Genomic DNA, 13,521 nt, shown 5'->3' with positions numbered 1-13,521 from the left:
GATAAAGCCGTGATGAGAAATGTGTCAGCAAACAGTTTAATCTCATAGAGCTGGTGTGAATACGGACCTGTTTTAATGGATTGCTAATGGATATAATTTCTCTCTCTTCCGTTCTCCCACAGAGAGAGAAGGAACAAGGTCAGAGATAATGATGCCGTTGTGCAAACAATGGAGGTGACAACACTGTTCCTATGTTAGTGCGTGCCTGTGTTGATAGGATAGGTTGTTGTTAGCTATAATTAGGCGGGCACATATTGAAGCTCGAGGCTGTGCAGTGGACCTTACCCAAAAATATCTGTTGATTTAACACCAGCAGAGTCACTTCAGTTTACCATCACTGTCTGACATCGCATCGTAAGATTGAATATAACCACTGTAACCCTGGTTCTGTGAGCAGAGCCAAAGCGGTCTAACAGCTCAGACTCATGGTCATGGGCCTTTTGAGATGCGCAACATAGTCCATGTCAAGTTAGAAACCTTTATAAGAAAACTGCAAGTCAAGATTGAACTCTTAAGCTGGATTTATGGTCGCCGTAGCGTCTCTGGCGCGAAGGTCCGTGCGCCCAAAATGACGTCATTGCAACCTGCCGAGGGCTCCGCAAGCTGTCGCGGCACGTGGTCAAGCACCTTTGACCTCTGACTTGCTGTTAGAAATTAAACCCTTTTGTGATTTTAACAAAGTGAAACAACTCTTACTTTCTGAGCACAGGAAAAAAAACTACAACTCCCATGTAAGTTTACTGACAATTTGGGGGCTTACACCATTGTAACTTGGTTTTCGCTCCCCTGTCTAATCCTTTTGATAGCGTTCTCTCCTCTCTATTACATGCATGTCTGAGCTAAATCTGGTCCATCAGCTCACCCATGGCCTTATCGGTCAAGGTAGAAGGTGGAAAAGGAAGTGGGGTTGAATTGGACACAGACCGGCTCTAACATGGAGCCCACAAGGGAAGAGAAGACAACGGAGACCTAGAAACAGCTGGGGGAGTACAAGCACTGTCAGTCCTAGAACCATGAGCTAACCTCTTCTCTTCACATAACCCGCTGATGAGGGGTTTTTGTCCTTGTTGACTCCAACCTACACAATGGGGATGAAACTCCCACACACTGATGCCCTGCTGTTCAGGCTCATCGCTGGCAAGTGAAAGCTAAAAAGAAGAGGGTGGGGGGACGGGGGGTGAGAAACAATAAGGAGGGAGACAAAAAAGGGGAGGAGAGAGAGAGGGAGTGACGGGAATGAGAGAGGCAGCATGGATCAGTGTGTGGGACTGAAAGTGCTGAGGAGCACCACTAACGCTAGCCCAGAGATCCCGGACTGACAGAGAAAGATTCATTTAATAAAAAGAGACCGTGAGAGAAACAGGGAGCTGTCGAGGAGTACTTTTACTTCAACTGAGTTTTACTTGCAACGTCCACTCTGATAAAACAACTACTGAAGACAGATGGGGACTATATTGGTCACTTCTCGGTCTACTTTGTCAACACTCGGGACTCTTGGATTTAAAGCATCACTGGGAGGATATAAGTGAGACCAAATGCTTTTGTTGAAATGATTCAGCGAGTGATGCGTTGTGGATGTGGATGCTGAAGGGAATCGGAGTATTATATGTCACTGTGTAAAACCTTGAGAAAACTATCCTGGAGATCTACGAACTCAGGACTTCTCAAGAACTGTACAGAAACAAGATTTTCTTTTTGGGAATATGCTCAAATACCAATAACGAAAGTACCCTTTAAGAACATTGTCCTCTCCGAACTTAACTAAATCGTTATCCAAGCATCTAAAGTGAAAGCCGGCTGACCCCAGCCCTGTTCCAGTGGAAGTTCATGGCCTACAGTGAGATGGAAACTGATGGTATAGCAGTGAGGTGAAAGGATACAATGACCTCCACAAGGCTTCAACCAAGAAGTGGGTGGATAGGGTGACAAACTCCCAGAGATAAAGGTGGAGGAAAGTGGAGAGAGAGCTAAAACAGGGAGAGTGTGATGGGGGAAGGACAGGCAGAAGATCAGGAACCGAACAAGTACAAAAGAAAGGCAAGGACAGAGGGGGAGAAAAAAGACGAGATTGAATTGCACTTGCAGCAGGTAGTTACCATGTCTTCAGTGAGCGTTGTGGACAGTGGCGTGTCTCAGGACGGCCAGTCAGCTTTGGGCAGCGAGCGCCGAAACACCAGAGCAAAGAGAGTCGTCCGCATCTCCTCGATAGTAGCTCATGAGGTGAGTGGAACTGTGTGTGTGAGACTATCACCTAACCCCTGATACAGTGGATGCAAGGCAGTTGAATTGATTCCATGTTCATCGCAGAACTGATCAATATGAAGTGGTGTCTTAATGGGAAGACCTTCGCCATAATGGATACTATTCAGCATTGGTATATTATTACTGTATCAATATAATTATCCTCCTGTGTCTTAATGGTCTAAATGTGTGTGTTCAATACGGAGAATATAGCCAGATGTTTTTAGCCAGATGTTTTCGGTGGTTTTCGTTAGGATCACTGTACTGTAGCACAGTGGTTCCCAAACTTTTTCTCACGTCAAAGACCCCGAAACTGACACAAATTAGACCACGGACCCCCGTTTGATAAGATTTTGTCCCAGCGTCTTCCGATTCTTTTGCTTTTAGATGTGTTATTACAGAAAGTATTTGAAACTCATGACCAAAATAGTCATACATATTCTGTCATTGTGTTACTTATGGATGGAATTGTAGCAGGGGACCCCCTGGAACCCCCTCAAGGGTCGCACTTTAAGAACCACCGCTGCAGCAAAATGAATACAACAAAGAATGTATACTATTATTTATTGTAAAATATAAAGGTACTAAAATACTCATTTTAAAGATGTTTTGAGGACATTTTTCTTCTCTACTGAGGATCATCTCTACCTCCCAGTCCTCCACCCATTAAGGTACTCAGTCAGACCCTTGACTGTCCTTGACTGCTCTCCCTGGGTGCTACTGGTCATGTCATGTCAGATCCCAGAGGACTTTAGATCTGCTGCTGATTAATTACACTGTTGACTACACTACAGCTCCCTCCCCAGGGTCTACATGTGTGTGTATGTATGTGTGTGTGTGTTTGTGTGTGTGTGTGTGTGTGTGTGTGCATATTTGAATTGGTATACCTGCCCCACTTTCATGTTGGTGTAGCTGTAACTTTTTTTTTTTTTTTTTATGTCGTGTCAGCAGTTCACACCAATAATTAGTTATCCAGTAACCCCATTAACAACAGGCCCCCAGTTTAGCAATGAATTGCACCGTAAACCTAAAGCCGAATTGAAAATGGAGGTACTTCGATTGCTAACATGAGAGAATTTTCCTCTAAGTTAGATTTAGATTACTTTTTTTACATAACAAATATCCGTATATCAGCAAAGTTGCTTTAGATTATTCACGTGTTGATGCTGTTATTGCATTTCTCGTAGCTCTGTGAAACTTGATTAGGATTTTTTTTTTTTTTTAAATGTCCTTCATGGTTTATCAAGTAATTCATCACTGTCATCGGAGTCCACACACACACACACACACACAGAGTTGTGAAGGTACAAGGTCACTGTTAGGTGTGTGTCTCTGTAGACAGTCTGTAGAGGCCGTGGTCCGTTAGAGATGATGAGATACGAGGTGTAGAAAAAGAGACGCACCCCATTAAAGTTGCGGGCCATATTGTAAATGTCACATCGCCTGCTGTGAAGTTGCCCTTCACGGGAGCAAAGAGGAAATGTATATGAAGTTGTCGTTGCCCCTGCTGATGCAAAGGTTGATGGATGTGAGCAAGGAAAATATGCGATCCAGGGATAAGAATGTGTGCACAAATTAAAGTAGTTTTGCGTGATTATTGCTCAGTGTGTGGAAACAATTATTTGCCTTTCCTCATTCATTATTGTTGAACCAAGAATATATCAGTACTTGTATGAAGAAATGTGTAAATAATCCCATGTCTGAGGACAAACCAACAAGATTTAGCACTGGACAGCTCCTCTGAGTCATACAGTAGCTCTAACCCAATTCCATATTACACACAACAGTAATTCAATGCAGTGTTTGCTATAGAGTGCTGCAGGAATGAGTCCTAAAACCCAGAAATGAGTTAGTATTTTTATGCTTTCGGTTCCCTCATCTGGAAGTCAGTGGGTTTTTTGAATGGGTTTTTGGTTAGATTATTATTTGGTTGGTGGTTAGAGATTTCGATGTTTTGTTCTACGACATAAAATACATCAGGCCGCAAGTTGAGTATGTTAAATGTTGGTAACATGATACTAGTGGCAGGTTTTGAGCCCCGTGGTAGGCGCTGTCGTGGGAATTTCAGGAAAAACAGGCGCTAGTGTTTTTGGGAGATCCAATCAATCAAAGATGTCGTCATGCTGATATTGTTGCTGGAGCTGAAAGAAGGCAACCACCACCCTCCTGAGTGTTGTCAGTCCTTGATACGGCTGCGAAAATATGACCAATTTTCTTTTCATCAGTCGCCCGGCTAGCTCAGTCGGTAGAGCATGAGACTCTTAATCTCAGGGTCGTGGGTTCGAGCCCCACGTTGGGCGTGTGAGTTTTAGGGTTGAGCAGATCAGAAAAGTGAGGACATGCCAAACTCCTCAGTGGTCTACAAGCAACTTCATAACTACAGCCAAACTAGACCACTAATGAAAAGGCAGGGGCCAGTTAATCGGCCTCAGGCCTTTCTGCCAGAAGGCCTTTGTAACACGTTAACTTTGTGAAATGCTCGCAGTTTGGTTAGGTTTAGGAAAAGGTCATGGTTTCGGTTAAAATGACAAGTCAACGTTGACTCATGGTTACTCACGGGACACGAGCAGCAGTCTACTGGGTTGAAAGTCCTGTCTTCCTTTTGGAAATGCTTTCTGGCAGAAAGCCTTGAAGGCAAACCTCTCCCACATTCCCCAAGCAGGTCAGGTGTACCTGAACTTTTTGTCACTGCTTATGTGCACTGCATGCTGATATTGTTGCTGGAGCTGAAAGAAGGCAACCACCACCCTTCTGAGTGTTCTCAGTCCTTGATACGGCTGCGAAAATATGACCAATTTTCTTTTCATCAGTCGCCCGGCTAGCTCAGTCGGTAGAGCATGAGACTCTTAATCTCAGGGTCGTGGGTTCGAGCCCCACGTTGGGCGTATGAGTTTTAGGGTTCAGCAGATCAGAAAAGTGAGGACATGCCAAACTCCTCAGTGGTCTACAAGCAACTTCATAACTACAGCCAAACTAGACCACTAATGAAAAGGCAGGGGCCAGTTAATAGGCCTCAGGCCTTTCTGCCAGAAGGCCTTTGTAACACGTTAACTTTGTAAAACACTTGCAGTTTGGTTAGGTTTAGAAAAAGGTCATGGTTTCGGTTAAAATGACAAGTCAACGTTGACTTGTGGTTACTCACGGGACACAAGCAGCAGTCTCCTGGGTTGAAAGTCCTGTCTTCCTTTTGGAAATGCTTTCTGGCAGAAAGCCTTGAAGGCAAACCTCTCCCACATTCCCCAAGCAGGTCAGGTGTACCTGAACTTTTTGTCACTGCTTATGTGCACTGCACTGCATGCTGATATTGTTGCTGGAGCTGAAAGAAGGCAACCACCACCCTTCTGAGTGTTCTCAGTCCTTGATACGGCTGCGAAAATATGACCAATTTTCTTCTCATCAGTAGCCCGGCTAGCTCAGTCGGTAGAGCATGAGACTCTTAATCTCAGGGTCGTGGGTTCGAGCCCCACGTTGGGCGTATGAGTTTTAGGGTTCAGCAGATCAGAAAAGTGAGGACATGCCAAACTCCTCAGTGGTCTACAAGCAACTTCATAACTACAGCCAAACTAGACCACTAATGAAAAGGCAGGGGCCAGTTAATAGGCCTCAGGCCTTTCTGCCAGAAGGCCCTTGTAACACATTAACTTTGTGAAACGCTCACAGTTTGGTTAGGTTTAGGAAAAGGTCATGGTTTCGGTTAAAATGACAAGTCAACGTTGACTTCCAATCCTCAGTGGTCTACAAGCAACTTCACAACTACAGCCAAACTAGACCACTAATGAAATGGCAGGGGCCAGTTAATAGGCCTCAGGCCTTTCTGCCAGAAGGCCTTTGTAACACGTTAACTTTGTAAAACGCTTGCAGTTTGGTTAGGTTTAGAAAAAGGTCATGGTTTCGGTTAAAATGACAAGTCAACGTTGACTTGTGGTTACTCACGGGACACAAGCAGCAGTCTCCTGGGTTGAAAGTCCTGTCTTCCTTTTGGAAATGCTTTCTGGCAGAAAGCCTTGAAGGCAAACCTCTCCCACATTCCCCAAGCAGGTCAGGTGTACCTGAACTTTTTGTCACTGCTTATGTGCACTGCACTGCATGCTGATATTGTTGCTGGAGCTGAAAGAAGGCAACCACCACCCTTCTGAGTGTTCTCAGTCCTTGATACGGCTGCGAAAATATGACCAATTTTCTTCTCATCAGTAGCCCGGCTAGCTCAGTCGGTAGAGCATGAGACTCTTAATCTCAGGGTCGTGGGTTCGAGCCCCACGTTGGGCGTATGAGTTTTAGGGTTCAGCAGATCAGAAAAGTGAGGACATACCTCAGTGGTCTACAAGCAACTTCACAACTACAGCCAAACTAGACCACTAGTTGGCAGTGGCCAGTTAATACGCCTCAGGCCTTTCTGCCAGAAGGCCTTTGTAACACGTTAACTTTGTGAAACGCTCGCGGTTTGGTTAGGTTTAGGAAAAGGTCATGGTTTCGGTTAAAATGACAAGTCAAAGTTGACTTGTGGTTACTCACAGGACACGAACAGCAGTCTCCTGGGTTGAAAGTCCTGTCTTCCTTTTGGAAATGCTTTCTGGCAGAAAGCCTTTAAGGCAAACCTCTCCCACATTCCCCAAGCAGTTCAGGTGTACCTGAACTTTTTGTCACTGCTTATGTGCACTGCACTGCATGCTGATATTGTTGCTGGAGCTGAAAGAAGGCAACCACCACCCTTCTGAGTGTCTGAGTGTCCCTGATACTGCTGTGAAAATATGACCAATTTCCTCATGTCAGTAGCCCGGCTAGCTCAGTCGGTAGAGCATGAGACTCTTAATCTCAGGGTCGTGGGTTCGAGCCCCACGTTGGGCGTTGGAATTTTAGGGTTAATCAGAAAAGTGAGGTAATATGGAACTCTAGGAAATAGGAAGGTAAAATGCGTAATAAAGTAGATGGCATGAAACACCCTGCTGCTCTTTAGTCTTGCGTTGTTGTGGTGCTGAATGAAGTGTCCTCAGTTTTCGACTCAGAGTAGGAGGAGCTCATGAAGTGGTCTGGGACTGCAGAGGCGACTAGAGCTCTCGCTGTCGTGAATCATCTGGTACAGCTACTGCAGTTACCAGCTTGGTTTGGAATTACTGTCAGACTGTATCTCCAGATCAAAGCCATGGAACTGCTGATCAAACTGCTGTCATAACTGATAGGTGACCAAATATTTAATATACTGGAAGTATGCTTTCCTATCCCTTCATCCTATTTTCAGCGTTTCAGGTGAGGGGTGGTGTCTTGGGACTAATGACCTCAGTGATGTATATTTACTGTCATCACTGGTTATGGTCATGACACAAGTAGAGTTTGGCCTGAACTGATTAGATCTGAAAAGTCACTAACTTATGATCAGTACAGAGACTGATAAATATAAAAGATTATTGCTGTGACTTAAGGAGATTAACCATTGTTATGTCCCACCCTTTGGCGGCCGTAAAAACTCTTACCACCGACCCAATCAAACAGAGTGAGACGCCTTTAAAACGACCAAAGCCATGGGATTTATTACATAAATACATACAAACAACTAAGACACTAAATCAAGACAAGCAAACAACAATCCCAGGCTGAGAGGCGGCAAAACCAGCAGTCCCCATGCCAGAAGCCTCCCCCCTTCTGATGCTGGTTTCAGATCTTTTAAGCACATCATGCCCAGGCCAGATGCACCTCATTGGGCAGAAGAGGATCCTACTTTTGCTGCCTTGCGAGGCATTGGTAGCATCATGCAGCTGTAACAACAGACTAATAGATCTCCATCCCTGTGCTCTAGGTGCTGTCTCTGGGTGCCGACGTGTTACCGGAGTATAAGCTGCAGACTCCCAGGATCCAGAAGTGGACCATCCTTCACTACAGTCCATTCAAAGCTGTGTGGGACTGGGTCATTCTGCTCTTAGTCATTTATACAGCCATATTCACTCCTTACTCGGCTACATTTCTACTGAGGTTGGTGGAGATTCGGTGCTCTCCTGACACTGCATGAGTTGATTTTGAAGATGTAAGGCCCCCCCCCCCTCTGCTGTCCTCTAAACTAAGAGATAAGTGACCATGACACTCCTTTCCCAATCCAAAGCTCAGATAAGGAAAAAAAAAACCCCCAGCAATGAGCTGGTAATAAGTGTGGGGCTTTGGAGCCTCCAGTGGGCGCTGTAACAAATCAAAGAGTGGAAGGTCATGCAGTGTTTTCGACAATTAGTGAATAGGTCAGGTTGATGTCTCTCTGTTTGATATTGCGAGAAGGTAGCAGGAAAATGTTCAGGACAGCACGTTCAGTTCAGTACGTGTCACACAAGGTGCCCTTTCAAATACTGCCAGACGCACCCGGACCCATATGGTCCCATATGAATTCCTGACCTTCTCCTCTGGCGCCCGTCCATCTTCAGGCCAAAAATTTGAACTCAGCTGAACAAAATATCTCCTATATATCTAATCTGCAGATTAAACTTGAAATGACCCCACGGCCTCGTTCCTCTCCTCTCTGGAAGCACATAAGCTGGCTCAAAGAATACCAGACCTGTTTGTATGTCCACACATTAGACTGCAAAAGCCTCTTTTTGATCTAGAAGAATTTAAAAACATGTCAATATTGAATGTGTGAATGTGTCTTTAATTCCTTGTTGTCTTCAATGTTGTGGTCTAATTAACTTAAACTGTTGTTTTGTTTTGTTTTTTGGATGTTTCATTCTCTTGTTGAGCGAAAACCCATTTTATTGATTCCCTTCATTTGTTGATCGTATTACCCTTTAGTGACCAGGAGGAAGCTGCCATGCAGACCTGCGGCTACTCCTGTTCCCCCCTCAACGTGGTGGACCTCATCGTGGACATCATGTTCATCGTTGACATCATCATCAACTTCAGGACCACATACGTCAACTCCAATGATGAGGTCTGATCCGACTCATTAGCCGGCTCATTTGTAGCGCCATCTGTGGTTTCGAGGTGAAACAAAGAGTGCTGTCCGCCGTGGATGCGGGGAAAGAAGCAACACTGTTTGCTTGTTCAAAAATAAAAAGCCTTTTTTATTGTCATGATAACTCTAACTGTAGATTGATCCATTGATTAATTGTTTATTGTTTATAATTGCATGACCAGGGGTTTATTTGTCTTTGATATGGCTTTCATAATAAGTTATAATATATTATTGTACTGTATTGTATTCTCTTCTATACTTAACTGTTTGTTGTTGGGGGTTTTTTTTGGTAGAAAATCTTTTGTAACACGCACATAATTATGATAGTGTCACAATATGTAGTAAAATGGCACAACTTTTTCTACTGAGGAAAAAAAACATTGGTTACCTGCCAGGCTAAATGAAATAGTTCTTTGGTGGTAGCTTAATTTTTGAAAAGACTTAAAGCGGACCTATTGTGCTTTTCCTTATTTTCTGTCATATATATATACAATGTCGGATATTCACACTAAATGTTGCCAAAGTTGCCAAATAATGAGGTAAAGATATGTAAAAGTAATCCCTGTGAGCCAAAAGCTCAGGCTGCAGACTGCTCTGAACGCTCCGTTTTAGTTTTTTCAACCGCCGGGTCTATATGATGTCAGATAGGCACGGATGTCCTTATATGGTCATCTGCTCCAGGCACAGACCAGATGTTTATGTTTATGTCAACGTTGCTTAGTAGCGTTTAAGGTTTACAGTTTGCCTTTGGAAATTCTTCCAAAGACTTCCGGAACTTGGCCGGCCAATCAGAAGAAAGTGGGCTTTTAGGGAGGGGGGTGGGGCTTAAAGAGACAGGAGCTCAGACTGCTTGTTTCAGACAAGAATCAGAATCAGAAATACTTTATTGATCCCCGGGGGGAAATTGTACCGGTGCTCCCATTCAAGAGTAAAAAGTGGCATAATTTAGAACTAAAAGTATGTACAAAATATAAAAATAAGAAGTAGAAAATAAAAAATATACACATTTACAGTATTTAAGTGAACAATGAAGTAAAAAATATATACAATAACAATGTATATGTATGTGTATACATATATAAGAATAAATAGTGAGGTAGTGTATGAACAGGTGAAGTAGATACAGATTTCCAGTCTCTTCCTGAGTGTCTGACACTCAGAGGGAGGAGTTGAACAGTCTGATGGCCACAGGCAGAAATGATTTCCTGTGGCGCTCTGTTGTACATTTGGAAGGAATGAGCCTCCCACTGAAGCTGCTCTTGTGTCCGACAAAGGGGGGACAGAGGGGGAACTGAGGGGCTGCATGAAGGGCCAGTAGAAGGTAAATCAGGACTTTTTGGAACTGTGAATCATGCAGAGCTGCTCTAGTGGAGTCACACAATGAATATATAGAGCTGGAAATGAATCATAATAGGTCCCCTTTAACAAGAAAATCCAGTTTCCTTTCAGAGGGTACTGCATAGACTTATTTTACTTTGGAATAGTTACGTAGTACGTGAAATATTTGATACCAATCAAATATTTCACGTATACTGTACATGTTATACTGTAAAGCCTTAACACAAAATGCTACACATGAAAAAAAATGTTTTTGATATATTCCTACATATATATCGTCAAGGCAAGGCTGTGGGATTCTTGAGTTCAAACCTCTCTCTTTTGTCCCCTCAGGTGGTGAGCCAGTCTTCTCGGATCGCGGTCCACTACTTCAAAGGGTGGTTTCTCATCGACATGGTGGCGGCCATTCCCTTTGACCTCCTCATCTACCGCTCAGGAGAGGAGGTGGTTAGGGGAGGTGGAGAGGGAGAGGTAGGGAGGAGGGAGGGAAAGAGGAAAGATGAGGATGGGCTGGGAGATGGTGAGGTAAAACAGCTGGGATTGCAGGGGAGGGAAAGACTGTTTGGGAAGCAAGAAGCCAGAGAGAGAGAGAAGAGGAAGAAAAAGAAACATCTCACACTCACACTGACGTTTTCTGTCCAGTCACATAGTCACATTGCCGCTATCTCTGCCTCCCCCCTCCTGACAGACCACCACGCTGATCGGCCTGCTGAAGACCGCTCGCTTGTTGCGATTGGTCCGCGTAGCCAGGAAGCTGGACCGTTACTCGGAGTACGGGGCAGCCGTCCTCTTCCTCCTCATGTGCACGTTCGCCCTCATCGCCCACTGGCTGGCCTGCATCTGGTACATTACTTACTTACATCGTGCAGGATTTGTGCCTCCCAAACTCCAGACATTCATTTCATCATTGTTATAGGGTAGGAATAAAATGCAAAGTGACGTATAAAATCAAAACTAAAAACGCACAATGGTTTTATCAAACATTGAGCTGAATTAAGACATGAAGAGTAAATAAAGAAAAACTGGGATGAAATATACAAGAATAGAAATGAAATGAAAAGAGAGAGGACAAATGATAATAAAATGTAACGTCAATAATGATGATAATACAGTTAAGCAGATCAATCAATAAAAACATTGATAGGCTATTGCTTGATAGATAGTTGAACAGACTCAATGTAATACACAAAGTCAGTGATGAATTAATTCAACAGATGGGAGAGATTTAGAGAATTTGGACTTATGAAATTTACCCAGGTCAGTTGTATTTTCTGTTTTCATAATATAAAACAGTATCCTTGGCTTCCAGCTTACTTGTATGGGTTTCTTTGATTTGCTAAATAATTCTCCAGTCTCCTCCAGGATGTGTATAGATGTTGTATATAACATCTATACATACATGTATACACATACATATATGTATATATATATATATATATATATATATATATATATGTATATATATGTAGATGCCATCACATTTGTTGAAGAGATGGTGGGATGTGTTGTAAGTTATGCACAATTTTGTCGTCCACTGTAGAAGCCATTTTGTTTCCCACTAAAAAGAGTTATGCATGTTTTCCATAGAGTTATCCATATATGATGTTTATTATGGATTTCAATATCTACTCCCATTTACAAAGAAAGTAGGCTTTTGGATATATGGCATGTAGAATTCCACCAGGAATGGCATTTACTACGGTTTGGTGCGCTTGATGTGTCAGGGGAAGGAGGTTTTGGATCTAAGACATTCCTCACGTCGAAGAATTTGGGCGTTATCATTTCTATAATAATAAGAGCTTTAATAGTAACAGAACTATGACTAAAAATAATAACTAGTTAAATAACTAGGTTAGTAACTATAAGCCTACTCTTGAAAGTAGAGAGTGTGTCTGCCTCCTGGACCCAATCTGGGAGCCGGTTCCACAGGAGGGGAGCTTGATAGCTGAAGGGTCCCATTCTGCTTTTGGAGACTCTAGGAACCACAAGCAACCCTGCATCCTGCAGTGCACATGCACCAACTGTGCACGCAGCCTGTTACAGTGTATAATTTCCTCCCGGGGATCAATAAAGTATTTCTGATCCTGATCCTGATCCTGATCCTGGGAGCGCGGCGCTCTAGCAGAGTAACAGGGTACTATGAGCTCTTTAAGATATGATGGTGCCGGACCAGTGAGAGCTTTGTAGGTCAGGAGAAGGATTTTAAACTTACTTTTGATTTTCTTTCATGCAACATATTCTTTTATAAATGACATCATGGGAGAAGTACTCAATGTTGACAATAACTCTGTGTGTGTGTGTGTGTGTATAGAAGGAGCGTTAAGTTAAGTCTTTGTCTTATTGGCCCCAGGTACGCCATAGGTAACGTGGAGCGGGCCACCTCGGCCGGGATCGGCTGGTTGGACAATCTGGGCGACCAGCTGGGAAAGCCGTACAACGAGTCCATCGCTGGGTCGGGTCCTTCCATTAGAGACAAATATGTCACCGCTCTGTACTTCACCTTCAGCAGTCTGACCAGCGTGGGCTTCGGGAACGTCTCCCCGAACACCAACTCTGAGAAGATCTTCTCCATCTGCGTCATGCTTATTGGCGGTGAGTTCCGGTAGGACTTTTTCGGGCCATGTCGGAAAACTCGAGCGAAAGTAGCTAAAGTAGCAGCAGGTTGGTTTCCGAAGAGCGGCACCAATGATTTTGAGCTCGGAGCGTAGAATAGTGTCAGACACACTTGCGTCAAGGAAATGTGCGACAATGTGGGGGGGGGGGATTCTGACCACTCATTATCATCATTATTATCATGTTCTACATGTGCTCATTTTGCTATAATTTACCATTGCTTTTGTAGCATTGCATCACTTACCATCCCGGGTTTGTTTGTGTTAGCGTTAGCTTACAGGTCACATCAAAGCACAAGTTAGTTTCAGTTACCTTTATTTGAGTTTGATCGTGGTTTAATAGTTTGTTCCTTTTTTGGGGCCCAGCATGCAGGACTAGTGTTTGGGAGGAGGGGGCCGCCC

The 13,521-nt window shown here is 43.7% G+C and overlaps 1 protein-coding gene and 5 non-coding genes across 6 annotated transcripts in view; all 6 read left to right on the top strand.

The window, feature by feature from the left end:
* The window catches only part of LOC139296478 (voltage-gated inwardly rectifying potassium channel KCNH2-like), a 42,060-nt gene that overhangs the window by 19,297 nt on the left and 9,242 nt on the right, over nucleotides 1–13,521 (top strand). Inside the window, exons 8-12 of the mRNA XM_070918886.1 lie at nucleotides 8,033–8,205; nucleotides 9,007–9,145; nucleotides 10,841–10,978; nucleotides 11,196–11,350; nucleotides 12,858–13,099. Coding sequence (XP_070774987.1) covers nucleotides 8,033–8,205; nucleotides 9,007–9,145; nucleotides 10,841–10,978; nucleotides 11,196–11,350; nucleotides 12,858–13,099 — 847 coding nt within the window. The remainder of the gene's footprint in view (nucleotides 1–8,032; nucleotides 8,206–9,006; nucleotides 9,146–10,840; nucleotides 10,979–11,195; nucleotides 11,351–12,857; nucleotides 13,100–13,521) is intronic.
* On the top strand, nucleotides 4,469–4,541 carry trnak-cuu (transfer RNA lysine (anticodon CUU)). Its single transcript has one exon. It is a non-coding gene; the product is annotated as a tRNA-Lys (tRNA).
* On the top strand, nucleotides 5,054–5,126 carry trnak-cuu (transfer RNA lysine (anticodon CUU)). Its single transcript has one exon. It is a non-coding gene; the product is annotated as a tRNA-Lys (tRNA).
* trnak-cuu (transfer RNA lysine (anticodon CUU)) lies at nucleotides 5,644–5,716 on the top strand. Its single transcript has one exon. It is a non-coding gene; the product is annotated as a tRNA-Lys (tRNA).
* Nucleotides 6,435–6,507, top strand: trnak-cuu (transfer RNA lysine (anticodon CUU)). Its single transcript has one exon. It is a non-coding gene; the product is annotated as a tRNA-Lys (tRNA).
* On the top strand, nucleotides 7,014–7,086 carry trnak-cuu (transfer RNA lysine (anticodon CUU)). The gene has a single exon. It is a non-coding gene; the product is annotated as a tRNA-Lys (tRNA).

The sequence above is a fragment of the Enoplosus armatus genome, chromosome 14 (genome assembly GCF_043641665.1).
Source record: "Enoplosus armatus isolate fEnoArm2 chromosome 14, fEnoArm2.hap1, whole genome shotgun sequence".
In the NCBI taxonomy this organism is placed as follows: domain Eukaryota; kingdom Metazoa; phylum Chordata; class Actinopteri; order Centrarchiformes; family Enoplosidae; genus Enoplosus; species Enoplosus armatus.
Note: the sequence above shows the minus strand (reverse complement) of the source record. Positions and strands in the feature narration are given on the sequence as shown.